We start from the raw sequence: 27,583 nt of genomic DNA, 5'->3' as shown, positions 1-27,583 counted from the left end.
ACGGGGTGTGTACTTAACTGAACGAGGGCACCAAGCTGCCGCTTGGCAGTAGGCGGCAGATTGGGGGCGGGGGCTGAGAAAAGACATCCCCAGGGGCTGCAGCCTAGTCCTCCATGGCAAAGTTCAGAAAACACACTTGTTACAAGAGAAAATCTGATATATCTGTGAACGAGCCCTCCACGGCAGTGGCATCTGCTCTGGGCTCCCAGGCAGCCCCTTCCGCAGGTCCCTGCAGGGAAGGGTGGGAGCGCAAGAATGGAAATGCCGCAAGCTGCTCTCCAAGAGGCACAGCAGCATCACTGCCGTGGCAGGGAACAGGGGACATCAACACACCCAGACAGAACATGTTGTGCAACACTCACACCCCATCCCAGTGTGCAGCCCAGCTCTCTATCTTACTGTCAACTCAGCCATGGTCTGCCTTCTGCTAGTGTGACCAGAAGAGGCAAGAGCAGCACATCATCAAGTATAAATGGGCGATAAGCAAATATCCAATCAGCCGCAGAAATCTGCCCATGCCTAGGTCTCACAAGACCATCAGTAGAGTATAACCTGAGGGGAACTGAGGTTTGACCTTTCCTGGAGAATCACAAACATCAGCACTGTCAGCCACATGGAAATATTTTTTTCTGTCTGCCCAGAACCGCTGCAGATACTTTTATCACTAGGGTTAACACAAACGCAGTGTATCTGCCCTACTGTGCTGCTAGTCTGTGCTTGTACAGATCCAGCTTGTGTTCACACAGCAGAAGACAAGCTTTGAGCTGGAGCCTGAATCACAAATTCAGTGAGTCACGGGCTCAACCTTACTCATGTCTGTAGGTGTTTACAGAATAACGCCACGAAAATTCTGGAGAGAAAAGGGCTAGAAAACAGCTGAGAACAGAACTAGCAGTAGAGGAGGAGGATGTGACTGCAGAAAGATCCAATGATAAAACTTGGGGGTAGATCAGGATCTTCAGGTCCAGCAGCAAAGAAGGGCATTTAGAGGAGACCTGGCTGGGAAGCAGATATTCTCCTCTCAGGAATTTTTTCTGACATACCAAAGTGCTCCTCCACACCGACTAGCACAGCTCCTCACTTCTGGGGCTGCCATCAAGAGCAAAGAGTGCTCCAGAGTCAGGGCACCAGTCTGCAATGCTGGAAAGCCTCCCTCAGCTGCCTGATCTGCTTTATTCGTGTCAGGAAAATCCTTGGTCTGCGTTATCTCGAGAGGACACTGTTCTCGTGGCTGAGCTGGTGCGGCTCTCTCCAGATACTGACACCAGTCGCACTCTAGACTGGGGCAATTCTTAAATGAGTCAAGACCCACCACGCATTGGTATCAGGAAAGCAGGATATAAACAAATCCAATGATTTTACCCTCAGCTTCCAAAAACTAACTGCCGTTGCCTCTTTGCCTGAAGCAAACTTCTTTTCCTCACAACATACGGGTGAGAAATACTCAAGGTGGGGGATTGGAAAGGAAATAATGACATTGCTTTGATTAAAGCAAAGACAGTCCGTTCTCCAGACAGAGAAGCAGATAAAGAGCCAAGTCACAAAACACAGCACAGACTCAAGTAACAAGCTGGACCAGAGCTGTGCTGGGCTGAGCCCTGTTAGCAACTGCAGGATAGTTAAGCTGGGGCAGCTGGGCTGAAGTTACATCAGGTGTGATTGCCTTGGGGAACAGGGGAGGGGCTGAAGGAACCAGGAAACACATTTAAGGCAGTCAGCCCCATGCAGTTACTTTATTTGGGGCTGATATAACTTAACTGGGAGGATTTGCTAAGATGTCTTAGAGACAGAGAAGCTGTAGCTTTCATATGTGTGAGGGTGTGCAGTGGGTGCCGTCTGGTAGGGCTGGAGTGAAGACCTGTTTCTATCAAATTCCTACTTACTGCTGAGATTTGTGGTTGAGCCCTTGCCAGGGGAGGGGTAGCTTGAAGACACAGGGTTCTCTTATTTCAATCTTTCCTTCCACTTCTATCTTCTCTACTTGTTTCTATTTCCAACTCAAACTGAAGGCAAAATTAGCTAGTTGCTCTAGGAAGGGACCTGGTACCTGGGGGATGGCTCGGGAGCAGCTCCTCCATGTGTAAAGCATCACAGCGTACTCGTGGCCCTCTTCCAGCATCTCATTCTGAAACGCACAGAGAAATGTTGCTGTGGTGGGGCTGGTGCCTGTGGCTGCAGTGGTGCCGGGCTGCCCCAGAGACTCACCATGCTGGAGTGCACTGTCGCCTGCTCGATGTACCTGGCAATGCCTGTTACAAAGGCGTTTCTGTCCTCAAAATTTGTGTCAAAATTAGCCTGTGGGTGCAACAGAGAAATAGGAATTAAAATGCTGCTAGTTGTTTGTTCAGCTGATATACTTCAACTTGGGAGCTTTTGGCCACAAGGTTTCATAAATGCATCCCCTCTTCAGCCTGTCCTCCCAGAAAACCCCCAAGCAACCACAGGCAGGAGCAGGGGTATTACAGGGGAACAGGAGCAGGCAATGAAAAACTGGGGATATCGAAAATCACTCTGGGTCTGATGTAAATTCCTCTTTGTATGTGTGTACATATACAATGTGCAATATTGCTGAACCACACATTTTCATTAGAGGAAATCCTTAAGGTTATATGTGTGAAAACATGGCACTCAAGACTGACAAGTCTTTGTAAAATCAAGCCAAGCCAGGTGGGGATTGTTTTAAGGAACTGAAGCTATACAAAAGGGCAAATCTCTAGTGATTGTGCTAAAGATATTTGTCCATTAACTGAAAGACAGATGCAGCCTCATTAATTTCTATTTATCTTCTGACTGCTATGGGATAGACCACATCCTGTCAGCAGGATTTGCAAAGAATAAACACACAGAAAGGGCCGTAAAACATAAATATGAAAGTCAGCATTCCTTCCAGATGCTATTATCAGCTCTAAAGTTGCTCCTGCAAGCAGATACTTTGAGACAAAAAGTTGTTTTGGAAGCTGAGTTACTGCTTTGAGCCTGGACATGAGAAAAGAGCGCAAAGCAATGCAGGGGATGAAAATGCAGCTCCTCAGCTGCTCTGCCGTAACTGTAACTGCCCATTCACTCGCCCTGGCGCTTTGGCAATGCCCTCAGGGAACCGGGGGGCAGAATGCACACAAATCGCATGTGCCCAGGGTTGCTGCTGCAACGTCATTAGCATTACAGAAACCATATTCAACGCAGTATCTGATTTCCTCAGTAGCCTCCAGCTTCTGAAGCTGGGAGCATAGACCCACAGCCACAAGGTTGTTTTTCCTAGTGCCTCAAGCACATCACATGTGACAGAAAAGCTGAGCCTGCATATGCATTTATGGGTAGCAGGAGAGAGATCTAAACACAAACTAAGTATGATGTGGAAACAGTTTTGCCTAATATCGCTGGATGTAGTTTAGGCAAGGTTTCAAGGTTCAACTATGTGTGCACACTCGTGGCCCTGAAATGAGACTGCTGTAAGGCTGCACCCTGAGCTCCTCACAGGACACAGTAAAAACTACTTGGTGAAGACATAGGCTAAAGTGGTTTCAAGATTTTCCAGAGAGAGATGAAATTTGAACAGTTCAGAAATGTCTTTGGGTCTGATAACCTGCAGAGACTCTAATGATACTGAACTGGCCTGCAGTACAACCTGGTGAAAAAGATACTGTAATTTCAGAAGCCTGTGTACATGGCAAGGCAATCACTGTACGGGTATATTTATACACTGCGGCGGCTAAGTCGTGAGGACAGGAGTGGCAGGACAGAGAAAGTAACCTCATATTATATTTAGCCCTGGGTGTGGTCTAAAGGCCAGGGTGTGGTGGCCAAGCAGTTGAGGCATCCCACTGCAGATCCAAAAGCAGCAGTTTAAGCCTTGCCCTGGGATCATGCTAAACTTTGCTTGGTCAGTGCAGCTGCAACTAAATCTGTGGTTGCTCACACCAGAGAAATGATTCTAGCTGCTGTCCTCCCTTGCATGCTGTTAGCCGCTGAGACTGGCAGCTCCAGCTATGCTAACAACATAGGCTAGCCAAATTCAGGCAAAACTTCAATTTTGACCTACACAGAAGATGCAGGCACTACCATAAAAAGGGATCACAACAATAAGTACATTATCACAAATGTTATCTGCTGCTTCATACCCATTCATGCACTCTAGTCCTCATTTTTAACTTCCTGATATCTTGCTCAGGGTTCAAGATCTCTTTTACTATTCTCTACCACTTTCCTTTTACAGCCTCTAGATACATATTCATGGCTAGATCTGTTCTGAACATTTCCTTAAACCTGGTGCACCTGGAACATTTTGCATTAGTTCTCAAAGCACCATGCACTCCTGTGCTTTGCATGAGTTACCAGAACAACCCTTGTGACCCATTTTGCTGTCGGGAAGCTGGACAGTACCTGGTACATGATGGAAGATGGAGGAGGCTCGATGCATGGCTGCTGGTCTGGTAGAGGCAGCTCCTCCAGTAAGTCCACGTTGGACAAGGCATCTTCTAGCGTGACGTGTGTGGTCATGGTTCCGGCTGTTCAGTTTCCACACTAAATCCAAAGGAAAAGAAAAGGTGATAGAAAAATAGCAGCCAGAAGACTGAGAAAACATCCAAAGACAAAAACTGGAAACACGACTAGTTTGCGCTCCTGTTTATCCCTGTTTAATAGTTTTCTTTTTCTTGTATGTTTAACCTAAGTCTCTAAATCTTCTCTCCTTCTACTATCCAACAACAGAACTAGAACACAGAGTAAGAGGAACGCAGCTGCCTGCCCATGCCCTTCACTGCTTAACTCTATGCAAAACTACTTGAGACACAGAACAACTGCATGCTACAGTGCAGCTGGAGCAGCCTCAGGGAAAAGCGTATGCTCCAAAATGCAAGGCAGTGCTATTAGAAATACCTCTAGAAGCAGCATGATTAGAAAAGTATGACCAACATTGACACTCACACGGTCTCTTCCTCACACATGTGGAATGACACTGGAAACTGTAAACAGCTAATCATGTTCTCAGAGGTGAACCGGAAAACACGGAGTTCTGCATAATTAGGCTGTGGCAGTGCAAGCAGCAAAAAAAGAAGCTGAAGTTAGAAAGAAACCTTTCTTTTCCTTTTTCCCTGTTTCTGCCCCCCACACAGCGACCCCCCAGTCCCGGCCTGCGGTGGAGGCTGGGATGGCAATGTTCTGAGATGGTGCTAGGCAGTAATCACAAGGGGAAACGCTTCTGAAAGAGCTCCCCAGCACCTACCTCCGCGCTGCGCCCCCTGCGCAAACCAGCTAACGGGAAACACGGGACAGAAACCTCCACGCTCCTTCTCCCTTCCGCTCTTCACCTCTGCAGTAAGGGCACAAGCGCGCGCGGACGACGGCGGTCATGCCAGCAGAGCTCTTGTATAATCAGAGCCACAGGGCTTCCCTAGTTAATACCTAATCCGTGTGCAGGAGCTGTGGCTGACCTAGAGTGCATCTCCTAGAAAATCACCCAGCTGGATTTAAGCAGTTGCAGTGACAGAGAACTCGCTTTAAACATTGATGTGGTCAACTAACAAATCTCTCTCCTCCCACTCTCTCTCCCCCCACCCCAAAAAAGTGCACTTTATTTCCAGTCAGAGCCTGTCTGGTTTCAAATGTGAGCCATTGAGTTTTCTAGCTCTCTACTCCACAGTTTCCATCAAGATACTTACAGATTTCAGCGTAACCACCCTGCAACCTTCTCCTTTACTACACCAATCAGACTGGACTTTTGACTGCCTTGTTACAAAGTGTATTTCCCCATCCTTAATAGTCCCTTTTGCTTTTCTCAGAGCTTGAACCAATTTTGCAACTTCTTTGCTGAAGCAGGGACCCTGTTGGCAAGTGCATGGTTCCAGCGGTGTCTGCACAAGCACCAAATACAGGATCAGCATAACCTCCCTTCCTACACACAATCACTGCTGTTCTCCTGGCCACAGCTGCTCCATAGGCGCTATATTCAGCTGATTATCTGCCCCAATTCCCTCAGGTCCCTTTTTTTTCTTTTCTTTTTCTTTTTCTTTTCCTTTTTCTTTCTTTCTTTTTTTTTTTTTTTTTTTTAATTGAGTCACTGCTTCCCAGAATATAAGTTTGCCTTTCGCATCCAGCACTGGGAGCATGGAAGGACGAGGATTTCGACATGTCCATAGATAGACACGCGTGCACCCGGCGAGGAACACAGCCAAGGGGGAGGCACGCAGCGTGCATGCCACCCTGTGCTGCGGGAGGAGAGGGCTGAGCCTGTCATTGCGCCTTTTGTCATGCAGCAAGAAAACACGTGAGCCTGGCAGAACCCATTCCACCTCCACAGCTGCCACCCCGAGGTACCAGGCAGCTGAGAAACTGGCTTAGTTATCTGCAGCTGAAGAGCATAAAGTAAGTGTTTGAGGAAGAAAAATCTCAAACAGCCCTTCCCTACTTACTCAAATTTCTGTTTCTTCCTCCATCCCCTTTTGCTAAAATTGTTTCCTGTTACAAGTTATAGCAACTGTCAAAACTGGCCATTACGTACCGGCATGCCGCAGTCAGAAACAGCTTCCTCCCTGCCTCAGACAGCACCGAGCATGGCTCCACACGAAGTGATGTGGCTCAACCTGCCCAGTCTAGAGACCTTCTTGGCTTTCCACTGCTTTCCAACATCCTCCTCTAGTGCCCTCAAGACTTTCCTCTGGCTGCCCAGAGTAACACCCCTCGTACTCATACTTGCCTACATAGTTCAGGCTCGGGAAGGCGAAACCCATCCATTTTCTCCACTTGAGGATTGTGGGTGTTTACATGGGCTCATTTGTCATTTTTCTTTAAATCAAATTCTAAGGCCACTTGTGCAATTTGTCAGCAGTCTGATAATCAGAGACTCCTCTCCAACAACCATGTGGCACAAACAGGATGTAGCAACACCCCAAATTATTGCTATTATTTGTGCCATACCAGGGGATATATTTCCAAATGCAGTATCAGGGCTCTGCTGTGCCAAGCAGTGCAGAAACATCTAAGAGCAAGAGTCTCTCTGCCTTGAAGATCTCACCGTCACATACAGGAAGAGGGACAGCGTGTAGAAATAACAACAGAAAAGGAAGCGCACAGCAACAGCGAGGGAGCGGTGCAATCGGCGGTGGCACAACCCACCCTGCGCGTTGCCACTGCTGAGCTGAGTGTGAGCACTAGGGCGAGACGGAAAAAATATGTAAGCTTTGCAGACTGAATTGCTGAGTCTTCACCACAAAGTCCTTGGGAGTCACTGGAGAAAGACTCCAAGTTTCATCTCTAAGGTTCTTGGCATGACAGTGTAACCAAAGGAGATGAGGGAAAACATGGGGTTGGCAGGATTTTTCCTGGGTCTTGTGCCTACCGCACACAGCAGCAGGCAGGCGCCTTCACAGCCAGAGTCTCTCTGCTGCAGATCTAACACTGCCCTGTCCACTGTCTCCCAAAATGTTTCCAAAACCTGTCTGGCCGGGACAGCAGGGGACAGGGTGCCACCAGGGCCGGTTGCCTTACGCAGAGGTGCCCGGGCGGTGCAGCATGGCACGGCACAGTCTCACGCTGTCGGTGCTTCACCGACGGCGCTTCCCATGCCGGCCGCGCTGCCGCAGCGGGCCGCAGCAGTGCACGCAGAGACGGGGCTTTTGGGTTTCGCTAGCGCGTGCACAGTGAGGTGAGGCTTGCTTTTTCTTTTTCATGCAGGAAATATATCCTGCCTGTGTGGATGTAAACATAACCATTTAGGCTGCTAAAAGCAGTTGCTGAAAAATGAGATTCTTTTTTTTCTGCACTATCTTGCCACTGATCAGAGAAGCAAAGTCCCTTTGGCCCTGTGCATTTTGGCAAAACTGCTGAATGTGAGCCTGGCAGGACCTAACATCACCCTAGTGAGAGCCTTTTTCATCTGGATGGCCCAAAATATGGTTTATAGCATTGTGCATTTTTCAGGTACCAAATGCACTTTCAATCATGGCCAAGTGTCTTTCTCAAAAGCCACCGAGCTGTCCTGCTCTCCTTTGCCTGCTTCTCGTCCACGATGACACCCGCACAACCCAAGAGAGCAGAGACCCAGCCGGAGCACTGCGACTGCTGCTTCCCCTGCTAATCGCTGTAGCTAATCTGACTTGCCCATACCTTCTGTCTGCCTGCTCCATAAACTTCCTTGTTTCATCTTATATCTGAACAGCAAAGCCTGTGGCAGTCTTTTACCATTTATAAAGCAGAATGACTCGCACAAAGGCATTCAGAGAAAAAAGAGATGTGCTCATATAAACACACTGCCAAAATGCAGCCAGCAGGTGATCCTCCATATTGCATGTGCCAGCACGGAAATGGCAAACTCAGCTTATGGATACGGGGCCAAACCCTTCCACGTGTGCTGTCATTCAGAAAAGTAAAAGGTCGGGCAGAGCTCCTACAGACTCACTAATCCCATGCCCAAAGGACTAGAAATGCAGGCCGTGTGCCGCTCATTAGCTACCTCCGTACCACGTTGAAACGGTAGCTCTGGAAGCACAAATTCATGCCGCTCCCCATCCTGACGCCTGCTTGCAGGCTGCCGGTGCTGACACCCCTGACGAAGCACTGAGCCCCAGGCCCTGTGGGATCCATGTGAGGGCATGATCCCGCCACTCCTGATGTTGAAATTAAGAGTTTCCAAGCCCATCCTGACAGCAGCCTTGGGGCCAGATATAGCAGATAGCAGAGGAAGGTTTACGGATGTCTGAACTTGTGAACACTAGACAGGTCCTACCTTTCGCACTTAAATGCTTGCCCAGCAGTATCTTTGCAACCCCATCCTCTCCACAACTACACACTGAGATAAATAAAGAAGTCTTTATTGCCTGAGCAGCTTGGGGGAGCAAAGGGAGAATTCTAAATTCAGGGCCATAATGAATGTGCATGTGTGTGCAGTTGGCTTTGAAGCTGTACGGTAGAGAGCTATGGGGAAGTGGCACAGGTTATTTCAGTTCTGCAGCTTGCCTGCTCCTACACAGGAGATTCGTGGTGGAACTGAGATAGCTATCAAGAAGGAAAGGAGAAAAGAAATGACAGCAATTGCCCTAGAGACTGGTAATACAGCATCCAAGGAATGGCAGGTGTGGGGTGAGACCCTGCGGGTGGAGCAGCAAAATGAGTCTAGTGGGAGAGATGGCAAAATGCAGAAAAGGGACAAACTTCTCCTGGTCTCACACTGGTCACCTTCTTTTCCAGCTCTGATGCCCAGATGGGAAAGTCACTTAATTGGAGCATTTCTGGTACACACTGCCTCACAGGAAGAGGAGGGTGTGTGTTCCTGGCCAATAACGTACTTTTAGCCAAGAAGAATAACTGCAGGGTGCAAAAGCTTCGTTTGACCCTTGCCTAGAAAGCACAGGCTTGTGTTTTAGGATACATACCTTCCCTCCCTCCTCACATACTGTAAGAATTACTTGTAATTGCAACCAGCACAACAGGCAGGAGATTCTTTGCATGAGCAAATACAGCCAGAATGACCAAGGCTGGCAGAACCAGGCTTCTGCCTTACACAGGCACAGATGTTAATAGCCATAAAATTATCCTTCTCATTAAAAAAGGAAACCAAACTGCACAACTCCCAAAGGTGTTTTTCTGTATCTCTGTTCTGCATTTTCTGCCATCCCCTTAAGGCTGAGTTCCAGATATTTGTGTCATCTTCTCTCTCATCAACAGAATTATTGTGGAATTTATTTCTTGTAGAGTAGCTTCATCAAATTTTCCTGGTGCCAATGAAAGAGGGTCAATAAAGTTGAGAAATTCAGAGCAAGTTTACAAGCAATCTCCATTGCTGACAGTTAAAGTACTGCTTAGGAAATTAAATCATGCAAAGACAGTGTTGTTAATAGTTGGCCAGTTACTGAAAAAAGGAACTTCCTCTTTTCCATGCAGAGATGATAGCTGTTTGTTAACAAGATTATTATTATAAAATCAGCATTGTCTAGTTTGCTCCAGAGACTCTGGTCAGAAAATGGAAGATTTTTCCAGATTCCTTGGACTTCACTAGTAACAATTAACTGTGCAGAGAAAGGGAGAAAGCAATTCTCCTTTGTGGGGAATTACCCAAGAATTATACTGCTGTGACGGACGTCCAAACACTGGTCTAAACACCCATCACAGTGACTAAACTTCGACAACTGTCATAACATGAGCATGCTTTTTCTTTTGGTATCTGTGCAGGGCAGCAGGGCCAGGGCTCTGGTGGGTTAGTGGCCGAACACAGTTCGGTGAGATCTCTGTGATCCGAGAGCCGTGGCTTGAAACCCCCACGTGGAGAGTAACAGATGGCCAAGGCGGACAAGCTCTGCTGCTAGCAGCAGTATCCTCTTTCTCGGCAGGACCCCAGCGTCTGTCCCCACACACCCTCCCCCTCCCAAAAGCAACCAGTCCGGAGGACTCTCAATCACTAAACCAGCATGGAGGGTTTAGTATATGCCTCTTTTTCTTCTTGTTGTTCCTTTCCGATCCCTGCAATCCACAGAAATTTCCTGTGAAATCCTTTCAATCCTTTCCAGGTGGGATGATGCTGCCACCCGTGAATTCATCGCCAACATCCTCGGTTTGAAAGTTCAATACAAAGAAACGTTCCCAGGGCACATCTCCATCACAGATGGCCTCACGCATGGAAAACCAGACATGCTGGAGCGCAAAGGTTTTGCTGACTCCAGCCGATGCCAAAGCACGAACCTTGAAAAATCTGCGAGAGTCACGAATTTCCCAGAGCTCAGGCCCAGCGTTCCCAACCTCTGCACAGACCCCATCGCTTCCTCCTCCCCTTGCCTTCCCCAGGGACACCATTTTTAAACGCTAATGATGATGGGAGCACCGAGCGGGGAGCCAGGGCCACCTCTCGCTCCTCAGCCCGGCACATCTGCCACTCCTCCATCTCCTCCACCCTCATCTCTCCTGCACGGAGCATCGCTCCAACCCCAGGGCTGCCATTGCCCACGCAGAGCATCTCTCCGAGCCCAGCGCTGCCATCGCTGCCTGCGGCCGGGCCTGCGGCACGTCCCAGACGGGGGCTCATCGCTCTTCCCCACCTCTGCGGGGGGATGCGGACAGGCAGGCGAGCAGGTGCGGGTTGGGGGGGGGGAGGCGATTTGGGGTCTTTTCGCCGGCGCTTTGCAATAAACGCCGGGAGCCTGGACACTGCAGGTGGCTCTAGGCATTGTGGGAAGCATCCGCGCACCCCCGGCGCCCCGGGCCTCCTCCCCGCCGCTGCCGCGGGCGGCAGCACCTGCCCCGACCCGGCCCCCGCGGCCCGCTGCGCCCGCGCGGGCGGCTGAGGCCGCCGGGGCCCGCGGCGGCGAGCGCAGCGCCGCGCAGCCGCGGTGGTGGCGGCGGTGGGGAGGGAGGGATGCTGCCGCGCAGCCCCCGCGCAGCGCGGCCCCCGCGCAGCGCAGCCCCCCGCCGCGGCCCCGCTCACCTGGCGCTGCGCGGGATGCCGCGCCGCTCCGCGCCGCCCGCACAAAGAGCAGGAAATGGCTGCAGCAAGTGCACTTCCGCGGCTCTCCGCCGGCCCCTCCGCACGGCGGCGGCGGGGGGAGCCCCGGCCCCCGCCGCGGGAAGGGGCTGGAGCCGCGCGGGCGGCTCCTCCCCCGGGCAGCGCGGGGGATGCGCGGCGCCGCCGCCCCCGCGCACGGGCGGCCGCATCCCCCCGCGCCGCCCCGCCCCGCCGCAGCCCCGACCCCTGCCCGGGCGGCGGTGCGACCGGGGAAGCGCCCGGGAAGCGCTAGGTGAGCGCAGGACCGGCCGCGCGATTTCCCATCTTGCTGCTGCAGAGCCGGCCGGGGCGCCAAGCCTGCGGGCTCTGTTCACCGCAGAGGGCTTGTGCCATAGCTAGGCTCTTTTATACACTGCTTTAATGACAATCCTATTCTCCTAATGTATATAACGCCTGGGTTCGCTGAGCATCTAAGGGACAAAACCCAGAGACAACGCCTTTGCTCAGGGCTCCTAGCCTCTTCTGAGTCAGCACTACATTCAAAAGATCTTGCTTTTGGCGTTTTTGGCATTTGGCATTTTTTTCAGGGACAAGCTTCCAGTTCTTTAGCTCATGCTTCTTTTTAAAGCACCAATACAGATGTTTAAACCTCGTGTGAAAAGCAAACTGGTCCTCTTAAGCCTCCAGAGTAGCATCTCTGCATGGTGATTGATGCAAACCTTGCACAGGGCTTTCATTCATTTTTCTGCAGCCCATATAGGTTTGGATGGTGCTCTCTGTTAAATAGGCATCAGTGAATATCCAAGGACTATTGAAAACCCAGTGCATGTCTAGATGTATTTCTGCAGCGGCCCCTAGCAACATCCCTTTTCTAAACATCAGTCTATGCTAAAAATGGACTAGATCTGGACCTTTCCTGGATTCAAATAGCCACTGCTGATTCCTTACCAGAAAGCCTGCTGCTCTGCTGTCCATGACAGCTTGGATGTGAGCTTGCTCAGCAGCACAGACTCCTCAATATAAGCTCTGGGTATGTGTTGGCTCCACAGGAAAGCTTGAACACCTGGTCTACATTGTATCTGTGCTGCGATAGGTAAAGTGGATGCACTAGGCTGGAGGCACCAGGGTCTGCAAACTCCAAAAGCTGCAAGACAGAGTCTTCAAACTGTCTTCATTTAAATAGCACCACTCCCGAAAAAAATTATTAATACCAACTCTAGGAACAGACCCTTCCTCCTTACCCTGTAGCAGTCTTCTACCTCAGCTTTAATATTTTGCAGCCATAATTCCTCTTTTTACTCTCCGTTGCTTGTCAGAAAGATTCAGTAAATTAGCATTCTTACTGCAGATCCCAGGGATTTAACAGCTAATATTAGTCTAAGGCTGTGGGTGAAATAAGGTCAATTCAAGAGAATTGTGACAGTGAAAACTGTTACGATTTTTGTTTTTCTTTACAGAGTCTAACTCATTACCATTATTAGCCGAGCTAAGGGTGATAAGAATTCTGTGAATTTTATGATATAATTTTAATTTTCTACTTTGTGTTGTCTTAGATCATAGAATAATAGAATAAGATTCTTTGCATTTGTCCTGGAGGTCTCTTTGCAAAAGAGAAATAATGCTAGTGACGAGCAGGCCATGTACAGACATAGATGTATGCATCAGAATCAGTGTGGGCATCTCCTGTCTGTGTGTGTGGCACGAGAGCAGGAAATAACATCATGATGTTGAGAGGTAGACAGGACCATACACACAAGCTTGTCCGCACGGGGCGAATTGGCAGAGCCTTCCACCTGAACCTCACCATATTGTAGAGAGCAAAGTTCAGACAGTACGGACAGAGCCACACATCACATGGGAATATATTCACTAAAAAAATATTTCAGAAAATATTGGATTTTTCCAGGCCACATTTTTCTGTCTTCCAACTATGAAGGCAGATGTCTCAATGCTTTCTCACTGTGCAGGTCTAGATCTAATTGGGAATAAAGCATTAGGAATAAAGAACTAGGGAAAAAGGTAATTACCCACTGGAACAAATGGATACTTGTGGATATTTAATGAAGAGCAATTGGATATTCATTGCAATGCTTCTTAAGTGTTGCAGTACATCTATTCCCAGAACTGGAAGTGTTTGAAGGAGGACTGGGTAATGCATGATTTTGGGGAGCAAGTTTGTGACTTTAGTAGTTCCAAGTGCTACCTGTAACATGTCAAAACCTACATTATCTTTGGGTTTATTGAAAGACAGGTCCTCAAAGGAACAGATAAAGGCAGGATGGGAAGAAACTGTATTTCACTGCATATGGAGCTTGGTGCTATGTATCAAATATAGATCAAATATTGATCAGCCTCCTGGAGTTGTCAGTTCTCTCCTACAGAGCGTGAAGATGAGAAGCACTTATACAGCACCATGGGAGAGCAGCTGGCTCCAGTGCCAGCAGCAGTGGCATGGGACCAGGGCCTCTGCATGGACTCTTCATCCCCCTCTCCTCTGCGGGTGGTTAGTAGGAGTAAAGCAAACAGGAACAGCGACCTCTGACCAGGCGAGATCAGCTTTCAGGAGGCTGGCAGCACCAATAACCACCACTTCCCAGGGGTGACCACCATGTGCCCAGGAAAGTGCTTGTTATGGCTTCAGAGGAAAGCTAACGTTGAACACTCCATCCACTGTTTCCAAGGAGAAGAGTCAGCCACTCTTTCTGGATTAGGTTATAGCCTTTTCCTAGTTAGGCTGCAAACCTGACTATGCCAGCCAGCACTTGACCATCACAGCAGGGGAGTAGTTGTGGGGAACGTCTCTAGTTAAGCCACATAAAATGCACAAGACTAAATTCGCCAAATAACTACTATGGTGGGAGAAGACTGTTAACAGTGTGCTAGTATCATGTAGTTGTCACAGTATGGCACCATCATTTTGAGATTCTTCAAGTATCTTGTAGATATTAGTGGGCAAAAATCATCTGTGAGCATTCAGATATTATTATCGCCATTTTACAAAGACTCAAAGAATTAAAATCCATGACACTGGATGTTCGAACTTAGAAATCTATGTCTATATGCCCATATAGTTAATTCACTGAATTTTCAGAATTTCTGAATACCTACTAATCCCAGTGAGCCCAGCACATAATCTAACCCCACAACATAGCCATAACTCTGGGGAACAGCTTTATTTCATAAATATAGAGCAGGTTTGTTTGCTTCTTGGTGTGAAAAGTTTGGGGAAGAGCAGGAGATATGATTATAACAGCATGAGCATTGTTTTTGCATTTATGTTAACACATACTGAAAGCCACAGTTGGGACACAGCAATTTATTATTTTAAAAAATACATGTTATTTACATAGAAATTCCTACCAAAGATCTGAATATAAGACTTCACAATATTATCTTGTGCAGTAATAACTAGCTAATAAATATTACATTTACCTCATCTGAATATAAATATAGTCTCCGAAACACTGCCTAGCAGAGCAATATTGCTGCTGCTTATTAGCAACTTCTTGAGGGCTAACAGATCCCTGGTTCTTACCAAGGTGGAGGGGGTAGCATGCCAGAAGCTTGACTTTGCAAGCCACAGCGAGAATGCCCACACTCAGGGAAGAACTACTGGAGTACTTCTGGGATTATATGGATCCACTAAGTGCAACCTGGACTGGGGGAGAAAAAGGGGTTTTGGCTAGGTGTCCTCCAACCTAGTTGAAGATGTGCAGTACCATATGCTTAGGGCTATTATAAACCTCATTGACTAAATGTGAAATCTAGCACAGCAGAAACATGGCAATGGGTTAACTCAGACTGAAAGGATGAGGGGAACAAAGAGCAACTCGGCTTATATTCACTGTAGGCAAGAATTCAAGACCTGTTGATAGGTACTCATATTCCACTTGTTGGTTCAGACTATCATGATACTTTTGGCAGTAGTCCTGGCTTGAAGGTAGCACTCTGATCCTGCATTTTGGCATTATCCATCTCTGGTCTGAATGTTAGGATTCACCTTGCCTAGAAGAATCGGTCTGGATAGTATTTGTAGAAGTAAAACAAAGAAAATAATGTGGAATTAAAGCAAAGTAGGAAGTGTAAGATAGGAACTATGGCCTAGCCCATATTCATACAGCTGTTAGGATATTCTGCCTCACAAAAGCCAGCCTAGAACTGTGGATCTGAAAAATACCAGCAATAAAACCTTCTTCTATGAAGAAACAGTTTTACACAGGATAAGTGAGATCATAGGATTACAGTATTTCCTTGTTCCATTTTTGTTGGCAAAAGTCTCTGAATCTGGCCTCTGTAATGATATCAGAACCTGCTGCTGGGAGGTTGTAACTTAAAGTTTTCATAAACTGCTGTCATATAAGGTTTACTCATGTCCTAGCTTCCCCAGAGGAACATCAAAGATATATACTGCATATATACACACATTATGCACTAGTCCTCTTGACTTCTCTAGTTATTCCTAATGCTCTGCAGAAAGTTCTGATCTTATTTACAAATTCTGCAGGATGCTAACACCACACTTTCATTTTTGACATTTATGTCAAAATAGCATCTCTGTCTTGCAGTAAAAAAATGTAGATTTTAATTGATGTACCAGGAGATAGATACTGTCTACACTTTTTTCCACTGTTGCCGCAAAATGTGGAATTCAGCAGGAAGTAGCCGATAGTCCACCACAGATAGGACTTTGTTTCTTTCTTTTGTTGATTGTGACTATGCCTAGAGAATTCACCATTTTTTTCACAGAAGAGAGAGAAGGCTTTACTTGCGGTGATTCAGCTACTCTTTGGAGTGGGAGAACACTTTTCTTATTATTGCTGGAGCACTAAGCACGTAGTCTGCAATGTTCAATCTTGTGGCAATCCTTCTGGAGCACTCTGGCTCTTTCCTTCCAAACACACTAGTTCAGGAGCAAGTTCTTGTGCCTTTCAGAGGTCAGATAATCAGATCATGAGATCTTGTCTCATCCTGGACCATAGCACCCTGCACTGTTGAGTCCCTCTGTCCTCAGTTCAAAACATTGGTGGATATCTTTATCTTTCTTTATCTTCTGATGTTGAAAGATTGAAGAAAAAATTGATACAAACTTTAGGCTCTGATGTCTTCCTACTAAGAGCGTCCCCATTTACATTAGAGAGTCCTATTTTCCCAGTCACTATATAAGACAATTTGAGAGTATTTCAAGACTCTTCAACACACTGCTTTTTCTCTCCTTTCCTTACAAACTCACATGCACATACCACTTCAGCTTGGAGGGTACCAGAATCCTTGTATGCCACAGTTTCAGAGAAAATTGTGCAAAGGAAGAACAAAACCATCTTGAAACACCAACATGAAAAACACAGTGACTATATCCAGCCTGTTCCCTTGTGTCCCAGGCCTATTTCTGTTAAGAGCTTTCAGGTCGGAATTAGACAGCCATAGAAATGTCTAATTGTTCCTCCGCAGTTGAAGACTTTCTTTTTTTCCCAGGGAAAGTCTTCATTTGGGAGCTCTCAGGATTGGAATAGCAATGTCAGATACTACAGAATCACAGAATCAGTAAGGTTAGAAGGGACCTCTGGAGACCATCTAGTCCAACCTCCCTGCTCAAGCAGGGTCACCTAGAGCATGTTAGACAGGATTGTATCCAGGCGGGTTTTGAATATCCCCAGAGAAGGAGATTCCACAACCTCTCTGAGCAACCTGTTCATGTCTTAGTTTTGAGACTATATCTTCACGAGAAATGGACTTGCTGGACTGTGTGGCTCAGGAATCTGTGCTGAATAGCTGGTTCCACTTGTACGATTTGTAACTGTATTCCTGGCCAAACCAAAAGTCTGCGTATGTCTGCTCGTTGGAAGACATGAAGATATTTGGTCTGTCTGGAATTAATGGCCTCTGCCCTCTCCTGCTGTCCCAGGATTTCAACAAGTGTCTACGGTGAGAGGATTCCTGTTAATGCTTTGTGTGGGGAAAATTTAATCATCTGTCTTCTCAGGACTCTGTTAGCTTCGCTTAGCAGCCAGTGCCATGATTACAGATCAAACTCAGAGATTTCACTCAGCTGATAAAGCAGAATGGAAAAGGAAGGCCGGTCATCTTTCCTCTGTGCAGGGGAGAGTGAGAGAGAGAGAGAATATTACTGTCAGCTTGAGAGGAATGGCAAGATTAGGAAGGAAAGCCTTGTGAAGAAGCTGAGTATTACCAAAAATAAAATCCATCCTTATAGAGAAAATGCCAATGGAAGAATGAGTTTTCTTGTGTGCAATGTTTCTTTTCTACAAGCAGTGAATTTTGCCTAGTAGACACTAAGCACCTTGTAATGGATTGGCTATCATTTATACTGTCTATATTAAAGTTGAGCCCTACAAATACGTAACTTTCTTAGGAAGCAAACTTGAGTTAGGTGAACTACGTAGACTTCTCAGTGAAATGAAGATAGTCTGTAGAGACAGCAGCTTAAATAAAAGGCAATGAACCTAGAGTTTAAGTCAGCTTTCTAACTCAGATGAAAGCGGAAAACTGCCTCACTTCCAGGATTTTATCTTGTTATAGCATATGAAGTGTATACCCTCTCCCCCTAAAAGACATGAGGCAGAGAGCTCTTGTCTTTGAGAATTAAGGGCTTTCTCATTAAAATACTAACCATTCTCCAACAGTGGCTCATGACCTCATAAATGGCCTTGGAGGCCAACTTGGGTTTGTAGAGCCGGAAACCTGCATTGATTTCTTCCACCACTTCTCCATTGGTGCGATTCTCATAGGGGATTTTACCTTCACTGAAGACCTCCCACATCAGCACTCCTAAAACAAACAATGACAATAATAACAAAGAAGCAACAATAAAACCCTCAACAGGCCCACAGCCAGCATTCACCTGCTGTTCTCTGCAGCTCACTGTTGATATCTGTTACTTGAAAAAGCTTTTCCACTCTGATTCTGAGAGCATGTCTAAAAAACCAGCTATACATTTTAAGGATGCCAGTGAATATCTCCACCCAGCTCTGAACTGTGTGGAAGTCTCAGTTTGGGTCAGCATAAGTTTGGCTTCTCTGCATCATACTCCGTTGCAAACTCTAGCACAACAGGGACTTCTTTCCCCACTGAATAAGATGAAGTCTAAGAGCACTATGCGTCAGAAAATCAGTGTGCTGTTTACGTCTTCTCCCATAAGTTCCCTCCTTCCTCTTCGCATGTGAAGAAAAGGCAATGCTAGTGAATGTACTTCATCCAGATGTGTAATGAGGAAAAGAGAACTCTCTTTTCATCACTGATGAAGTTTATCTGTTTTTGCTTCCAGTTAATCACATACAAGAGAAATCACTGAAACTCATGCCAACAGTCTGTCCAGCACTAGAATTTTCTTGTGTTTTGGCAAGACACAGAAGCAGAAAAGCAATGTGAAACACTCCATTTTTGTTAGTCAGCTTAGCTTCAGTACTGGGATCTTCTCATCTGCAAAAATACCAGGTTGTGTGATTCATTGAGATAAATTCATGTTGCAATCACAGCAGAATGTCAAAGGGATTACATCACATATTTTTTCTTTTCCTAAACACTCAAATAATTTGTTATGATTTCTGTTTAGAGTAGAGAAGCTCATCCTGTCATCTAGCGAGGTGGAAGAGAAACAGGCAAAGACAAAATGACTACAGAACACGTTGCAGTTGGCCATCAGAGAGGCTCTGCAACTGGCATGATTACAAGGTGTTTGTGTTAATATTAGGTCTGATTTCTTTGACCACTTAATATGACTGTCTTGGTAAACTGTGTTCACATTGTCATATTAGAAGAGAGAGATAGACAAGCAGATAGAGAGACTGCTCTGAAATAAATGTGTGTAACTCCACAGTCAGCTTTGCTAAATAATGCCCACCTTTTAGCTGCTCATTCTTAATATGGGAAGATGCATTGAGACTACCGCTCCTCACCAGTGATACTGGTTGTATTGCAGAATAAGCAAAACAGTTGTACTCCCTCAGTGTGCAGATTTCTAGCATTGGGAATTTCTCACACCCATTTTTGTCTTTTGGGCACAGCAGGATTTCAGCTCTGGTAGAAGAGATGAATGGGCTGCAAAGCAGCAGAGCAGAAAGATCCTCAGAGTCATGAGACCATGACATGACAGGGGAATCCTCTTATGCAAACCCCACTGGATGGGGAGATAGTAAGTCAGACAGATGTACAACACTGGTGTCTGCAAATTTCATAAGGAAGGCCTGACCAGTACAAACAAACCTCACAAGTACTTCATTCAGCCCTGAATCTGGGGTGACCAACTTCACCCAGCTTGGCCTGACTGAAAATCAAAGCGAGCATGCATTTTGAAGGCAGCCAGCTCTTAAAGGAACCCTAAATGAAGGTTATCACTTATGTTAGTGTACAGGCTAACTTCTGATCTGTGAAGCAGAAGAACATTCTTACCTAATAGCATTTATTTCTATGTCACAGCCACTTCCCTGTAAGGTGTCATAGCTAGCTTCATAGGCAAATGTCTCTTGTTATTATGTGATAAGTGCTGACAGCCCCCTCAGCATGCCAGAGGACACAGAGAAATGGTGCTCTCTGATGCATGTCTGGATTGGATTCTCAAAAGAGCCGAGTGGGTTTGAGCACCCAGCTCCCACTGCAATGCTAATAATCTACCACAAAAATGCATAAGCTTACTGAGCATGACATGCACAGCAGAGCACAGTAAAGCGAGAGGGAAGCACAGAATTCACAGGCAGAGGCCAGCAAAGGTTATAATCCTGCATTATTTACTGCTAGGCCCGGAGCTGAGTGGCGCCCCATTGACTGTGTGCTGTGCACAGCACACTGCACTGATTCATTCTGCAGTAGCATTATTTGCATGCTAGCTGGAGATGGGCCAGATACATTAACATGCCAGATCAACAGGCCATGGAATAGCCTTTGTTATCTCCAGTGGCAATGACTTTGGGGAAAAAAATACAACAGCTTTCTTATCTATGAGGGTCCAGAAGGGAGACCAAAGAACAGAGGCAGATCATAAAACAATGCATCAGGGAGCAGGAAATTAGGTGAGAAAAAGTGTGGGCAGTGAAATAATATTTTCATTTTGACAAAAAATAAACAGAGTCCGCAGAGCAAACTTTGAATGGCAGTAGACATAAATGAAGCTTCACTGCTTTAGAGAGATGGACTGCCTAAATGTCTCTCCTTTCCTTTCTTTATATAACCTTACCAATGATTCTCTAGCCTTTTCTTGGACACTCCTTCCATATCATCATGAAGTAGTACACATAGTAGTGCTATTTGGCAGTGTATAATATTGCACAGGGTACAATAGATTAACAAAGTAACATTATCTTAAGTGTTTCATAGTGTCTAAGTAGTTCACTATTTTTTCTATTATTTTACTATTATTTCCTCCCTTTCACATAAAAGATTTGGGCTTCTTTTTCTAAGCCATTATTCAGGCAAAACACTATTAGAACCAAGTAAATATACTATTTGGGAGATTTTACTTAAAGACTGAGCATTGAGGCTTTTCTGTGTTAGTTGAATTTCTTGTATTTTAACTAGAGATTCTTACCAAAGGACCAAACATCAGATTTGGTGCTATAGTTGCTGTAGGAGAAAACTTCTGGTGAAGACCATTTGACTGGAAACTTGGTACCTGTGGAGCTGGTATACTGATCATCAAGGACAAACCTGGAAAAGGAATAGAAGGGAGTATGCTGAGTAACTCCCAAATCCAAGTTACAGCCTTGCAGGGTGCGTGTGCAGCCTCTGCAGCATTACCTTGACATCCCAAAGTCCGACACTTTGACCACGTGCGATTCCCCCACCAGGCAGTTCCGAGCAGCCTGCAAGAAACAAAGGCATAAAGGCAAAAGGGCAGTGCTGAAAGACTGTTACAGTCACTCTGTCACTTTTCTTTGGATAGACCAGATAGTGCTTAAAAATAGGAGAATAAAAGTGATACTACATCATATGAAGAGGGTGAGAACTTAAAGCTCTCATGCTGTCTGCACATTTTACACTCAGCATGTTTCTGTTGCCAGAAAGCATCCAACCATACGTCTCACCTGCAGGCCCTTCTTGCCCACAAAGGGCAGAGGAAGAGTCTAAAATATCCACAATTACCCACAATCCTTGCTCCCCAAGGAAATGGCAGCAGTGACTGATGCAGTTTGACTGAACGTGAGACAGTAGGCTCCCAGTGCAAAAAGCAATGAATTATATATTGCAGAGGTCTGTGTTTGGACATTAGAACCTCCACTTAATTAAAGGGATTGTATTAGCAATACATGATTGTGCATATGTAAGAACAGCACCTGCTAGAGGCTTTGGTCTTTTTGGTATCTTCACTGACTTTAGACATGAAGAAAGGCAAGTCCTTGGGAGGTGTGGGAGCTGGGGCCCTCAAGGAGAAAGAGTTCATTCAGAAAATAGCTGAACTTTACGTCCTGCTTTCTTCTCTCTCAAATTCAATGAAGGGAAACAGATTAGTGGGTACACCAGAGGATGCCTTTTTTTCCCTTTAGCATTGATGCTGCTTCTGCAACAAGTGGAGATACTGGATCCTCTATCAATATATAGGTAGTAAAAGTCTGAAAACTGAAATTAGGGAAGGGAGAAAGCACAGGGAAAAGCCCAGCTGGAGCAGAGAACAAGCCTTATCTGGGGCAGACGTACCAGGTCTCTGTGAATGACTGAATTTTGTTCCAGATAAGCCATTCCTTCACATACATCTTGGCACATCCCCAGGAGGGTTTCTTTTGAAAAACTGCCTCGTTGGCTCCTGAGGTAATCCGACAAGCAGCCATGCTCCATAAACTCGAACACTAGGCATATGGGAGTTTTCTCAAAGCATACTCCATAAAGCTGGACTAGTTTGGGATGAGACAGTTTCCTGTAGAAAGGGGAGGGAAGGTGGAGAAAGGAGGTTGAAATTGGCTCAGTCCTTCTGTTCTTATAGAAAGTTGGTTATATGACAATTGCTTTGTTCCCCCACTGCATCCTCTCTGTGCAAAGGCCAACTATGAAAGCCAAAAGGAGAAAATGTGTAGGCCAGTCTAACTTCAATCTAGTTTGGCACTAAATGTCATCCTATCTCAATGATAATGATCACCAAAGATTTGTGTGAATGGAAAAGAATCCAATAAAAAAAAATCTGTTTCTTTCTATTTTGATGAGAGAGAAATATAAAGCAAGCAAATAAAGTCAATAAAGCCAGAGAGAAATATTTTCATCTGTGCAAAGCAGAACAATCTGGGAAGTAAGGCTTTTCAATAACATTTACCTCAAGTTTTATGAAATTTCCTCATCCAAATATTTTTGACAAAACCACTTTTTTCTCCAGAATACACTACCAAGAAATTCTGCCTTCCAGAACAGCAGAGATCTGGAAGACCATTCTGGATATTGATAGACACAATATCCAGAATTTGTGAATGTGTAATTACACATCTATGAATGTGTAATTCATTCACAGATGAATTACTGTGAACTCGCACATCTGCACTTTGAATTGCCCTCTTTTCTAACCACCAGAACTCACAGGTCTCTCACTACACTTTTTAGATAAATAATAGATAATCAAGCATTAAGTTCTCTACTGAGATTCCTGAACATTATCACAACACTTTGATTTAGTCTGGTGAATGCTGCAGAGACTGATTTTATTGGTAAAGCTACTACTCACATCATGACTTTAGCTTCTTCAATGAAGTCTTCTTCAGACATTGCTCCTTCACGAATGGTCTTTATGGCTACTTTTGTCTTGTCCAGCAAATAGCCAAGGTGGACCACCCCAAACTGCCCACTGCCGATTTCCTGTACACAGGTGAGCTCACAGGGATTTATGACAAATTTTCCTGTTGATCATAAGAGAGAAAGAATAAGGATTTAACAGTAAAATGTCAAAAAAAAAAAAAAAAGGTCTTGTCGGTTAAGCGTTGAAACAGGATTCAAAAGGAAACTTTCTGGCTCCGCTTCACATCGTCTGTCTGACCTTTAGCAGCTCATTTAACCAGTCCCTACTCCAATTCATGCTCAGGAAGAGGGAAAAAACTTCCCCTTTCTTTCCCTATTTGTCTTGTCTATTCGGTTCTTAGTGAGCATTGTTTCTACCATGTATACGCGCACTATTAAACACAGCATGCTTTTGAGTTCCTTGATGTCTCCAAGAATTACAATAAAGATAATACCAGCAAAATTCTGTAGACAACTATACACAGATGCAAGCATTTTTCAGCTTTTGTCAGGCTGAGCTGGGTTCTTGCTCCTATCACCCTCACTTAGCATTCATTTAGGTATCTCTTACTGAGTTTAATGAGACCATAGAGTGCTCAGCACTTCCCACAAGGCATTCAGGACCTTGCAGGATCAGCTTATTCTGTCATCAATAGTAACAACACAGATGATAATTTAGGAAATGGTTCCATGTAAAGACTTGGAGAAATCTATGTACTGCTGGGATAGTCACATGAATATTCATCAATACCCATGGGAATATTTAGGATCATCTCGCTAACCAGAGAGAAATGTGATCCTCATATGTAAAAAGAGTAACTCCGTACCGTAGCTCAGCCCTGCAGTGATTGGGGCCTTTTTTCTCCAGGAACAGACAGCATACCGCAAACGAGTAACAAGACCTGAATAACAGAGTAAAAGTTATTGTCACTGTCATGGGAAGTGCACCTGTCATTACCCTATAAGAGAGACTGGATACTGGAAGCAGATTTATTGTACTGAGTTCTCAGCTCCACTTGAGGGCAGCTGAACCCCTATTTAGACTGTGATTTCCTGCCCGCTCGAAGGAATACAATTCTAACTAGTTTCAGTTTATTTCTCATTTTTGCTCTCTCATCCAGTATGAGCTTTGAGTCTCTATTAGCTCTGATAAGATGCCAAATTGTACCTTTTATTTGCAGGATATTTTGGAAGCCCAAAGTTTCCCTTGGTACATTGGAACTGTAAGGCTGGAAGACTGTGATGGCCATGGATCCTGGCCATGTCCCTAACTTGTGTAAAGTGAAAGCCCAGGGAAACATCACCTCCTAGGCAAGGAGGCACTGTAGTGCAACTCTGCAGGCATCTTGTCCTGGTACTGGCGACAAACCTCCATGAACTTCCCAGAGAGTGAAAGTCAGCATGGCCTCTGCATCGGCACACCCAGTCTTAAAAAGAAGAACCCACCAGAATGAAGGTGCAATGCTAGAAGCAAAGTCAAGATGATCATTTTCCTTCCATCCAAGTACCAGGTTAAGTGGAACAAAATGTGGTGTGATTTAGCATTTGGTTGTAAGGGCAGAAGGCTTGAGAGCCTTTTTTGCTCAAAACAAAGTCACCTGGCTGTGTGATAAAACGGCACCTCCCCTGGTTAATGTCGGCCTTCACTCACCTCCTGCATTGTGCTGATGGTAGTTGATGAGATCAGGGATAGAGTCAAAGACATGTTTTTCTGCCAAGTAATACCTCTTGGGAAAGTCATTTGTCTCGTTGATGTGATAATGCTTTATAACGGGATTGTTGTCTGTGCTAAAAAAGATGAAGTTTGTTTAAGTAAAATTATTTGCAGTAAAATGATAGGAATTGTGGGGATAAAGGGAAGGAGAGAGGGCAAGCAAAGGGGACCTTCTGCACATGGAAAAAATGAGAGAGAAGCAAGGAGTGGGCTACGACTGCTAATGAAAGTGGTGTACTTGTGCGTTCTCTCTCTCTCACTCATAGATGGTCTCATCTCTAGAAAGGCTGAGGTTTCCAGATAAGAGCAGGTTGAGTACTAAGGTTCTCTGCTGCCTCTTTCTGAAACAAAACTTTCTGCCCTATCATGGAAACCCTTTCACTTGTCCTTTATTATGCATCTCTGATTAGATCAGCTTACAGTCAATGTTGATCCTACAAACACTTCAGCTGTGAGGACAACTTCATCACAAGTACAACCCAATAACGTCTAAGGGACTATTTATAGGCAAAAAATTAGATTCAAGGAGAAGCAGAGCCTTAACAAACTGCTTTGCGAATGGCAGCCAACTCTTCAGCTTTTTTTTGGAAGTGTTTATCATTTTCATTAGCCTTCTGCTCTCTCTTTATAATGCCAAAACAACTACTGAGATTAAACTCTCAGAGAAGTCATTTCATTGATGTAATTGATGCGAAAAGCTGTTGAGCTCAGCTGTACCTTAATGCTTTGGTGAAAACAGAGACTGTGTACATGCCGGGCTGCCTTGAATCTCTCACCATGAAGGCACCTTCCTTACCCTGCAACAGGAGCAAAGTGTAGAAAATCAGTTAGAGGCATAATGGAAAAATAACCATGCTGCTGGCAAAGCTCTGCTTGTTTTAGCCCTGTCTATTGCTCTATCATGAAGATGTGCTAAAAATGTAGGGAAAAAAATGAACAACCAGCTCATTGACAGAGGTTGCTCCTTTCCATGCACAGCTCTAATATCTGCCCAGAACCTAAAGTTACACCCAGCTGGTCTCTCTTGGGTGCCACATATTTTTAGCTCAGTTTCCTGAGGAAATGAGACTTTTGTGAGCGTGCTGAGTATGTGTGGGTGTGGGTACACATGAGTACGTGTCTCTCTGTCCCTCTGAGTGTCTGCCCTAGAAATTTTTAATCCATTGATAGATTTCAACCTTTCAAGTATCACCAGAACACTGGTGATATTAAATTCACACAAGCTTCATGAAAACGAGCAGCCAAGTAGAGAGGCAAACCCCTGACTGTCCTCCACTGAGAGAAGAGCTATAGAATGAGCATGTAATTTATTAGACAGCAGAGAATCCATATAGGAGAATATGAAAGATAATTTACAAATGCTCCAGAAATGGAAAAGCTTTGCCACTTCATGGAGACCCCAATCATCCAATATCTAAACATGCAAGCTTAGGAAAGCAGGTTTTCTCTACTCTGGCACTCACAGAACTGTTTTTGATATTAATTTTTCACTGTAATTTTTTTCTACTGATCTGAATGCTAAAATACTTGAAAAGCATGATAGGCCATGATCCTGCAATGCAAAGCATTAATGGATCAGATGGCAAGGGAGAAGGTTAACATCACAATTTGGATATAATGTACTGTTCTGACCTCTCTTGATAGTAAAAATAGCATTTTTCTTCTGCTTGCAGATAAAGACGCCTTTCATCTGACATCCTGATTATTTTGTTCCCTGCTTTGTGTTATATGGTAGATTTCTTCCATTTGTATATGTCCTCTCTCCAGCTCCAACTGTGTTGTGTCTGGCTACTTCAAAGTACAGGCAGGAGAGACACGGGATTGCTTGCACAGGTAGACCAGTATTGAAGACAGCACCCTGCATAAGTTATTTTAAGCACTGTTCTTGCCCTCCTTTCTCACTTGATGGGAAGGCTGGCCAAAGATCACTCGCAAGCTTAGCTGCTTTTTCTGGAAAAACTGTGAGGATGGGGAGGTTTTGAACCAGAAATCTCTACCGCCACAGAAGCGTGACACTAGTAGGACCAAAAGAAAAAACAAGCTCACTAAGCCATGCATGGACACATAACATAGGAATTGATAGGAAATAAAAGAATTATTAAACACAATCAAAAAGCTTTTATTTCCATAAAATACTATTGTTTCAAGAAGAAGCACTTCATTCAGGTTTCTTGTTCTGCTAGTTTAAGAGCTAGTTTAAAAACTAAAGTTGTGTTCGTGCGGAAGATTTCAACAAAAAGTATATTCTTTTTGTTTTCATTATAAATTTCACTAGGAAACACTGGCTCTACTGAAAACTTAAAATACATGCTCACATGCACATATACACTTAAAAATCCCCAAACCCACCCTTTTGGTTTCACACAGAATATTTCAGCATGAGGCTAGTTAGATTTTCAGCTCCTGTCATCTGCACGCCTCCTGCAGAGACAGAAGAGATGAACTAAATGTACAATTTCTGTTGACTGTTCGGAAACAGTGTTTTCCATCAGCCTCAGTTTTTGGGTGTGTTTGACTGAAGAAGGGTGGCACAACTGGCTGCCCACATGCAGTTCATGCAGAGGTAAGGAGCGTTTGGTAGCATTTTCATTCCTGCTAGTCCTTTATCTTGCATCACACGCTAAGAACAAACAGCAGCAGCACAGCAGGAACCCAGGGTTCAACTCTCCCTTACACAAAGCAGTCTTTCACAGTCTTTTCCCCATTTGTCATTAATTAATTATTATTGCCCATCTGACCTG

General features: G+C 45.2%; 2 protein-coding genes across 6 annotated transcripts in view; both read right to left on the bottom strand.

Annotated features, from left to right (window-relative positions):
- The window catches only part of CYFIP2 (cytoplasmic FMR1 interacting protein 2), a 47,346-nt gene extending 42,849 nt beyond the window's left edge, over nt 1-4,497 (bottom strand). For 2 of the 4 annotated variants that reach the window (XM_062587027.1, XM_062587030.1), the window contains exons 1-3: nt 4,381-4,497; nt 2,206-2,295; nt 2,048-2,125 (exon numbers count right to left, since the gene is read on the bottom strand). In XM_062587027.1, coding sequence (XP_062443011.1) covers nt 2,048-2,125; nt 2,206-2,295; nt 4,381-4,497 — 285 coding nt within the window. The remainder of the gene's footprint in view (nt 1-2,047; nt 2,126-2,205; nt 2,296-4,380) is intronic. The other 2 variants (XM_062587028.1, XM_062587029.1) reach the window with 2 other exon arrangements.
- A 12,944-nt stretch (nt 4,498-17,441) lies between these two features.
- The window catches only part of ITK (IL2 inducible T cell kinase), a 31,486-nt gene continuing 21,344 nt past the window's right edge, over nt 17,442-27,583 (bottom strand). For both annotated transcript variants that reach the window (XM_062587160.1, XM_062587161.1), the window contains exons 9-17: nt 25,560-25,639; nt 24,780-24,916; nt 23,956-24,030; nt 23,079-23,250; nt 22,070-22,286; nt 21,173-21,237; nt 20,964-21,082; nt 18,054-18,211; nt 17,442-17,513 (exon numbers count right to left, since the gene is read on the bottom strand). In XM_062587160.1, coding sequence (XP_062443144.1) covers nt 17,442-17,513; nt 18,054-18,211; nt 20,964-21,082; nt 21,173-21,237; nt 22,070-22,286; nt 23,079-23,250; nt 23,956-24,030; nt 24,780-24,916; nt 25,560-25,639 — 1,095 coding nt within the window. The remainder of the gene's footprint in view (nt 17,514-18,053; nt 18,212-20,963; nt 21,083-21,172; nt 21,238-22,069; nt 22,287-23,078; nt 23,251-23,955; nt 24,031-24,779; nt 24,917-25,559; nt 25,640-27,583) is intronic.

This window comes from Rhea pennata, chromosome 14 (assembly GCF_028389875.1).
Source record: "Rhea pennata isolate bPtePen1 chromosome 14, bPtePen1.pri, whole genome shotgun sequence".
In the NCBI taxonomy this organism is placed as follows: domain Eukaryota; kingdom Metazoa; phylum Chordata; class Aves; order Rheiformes; family Rheidae; genus Rhea; species Rhea pennata.
This window is presented reverse-complemented; position numbering and strand designations above follow the sequence as displayed.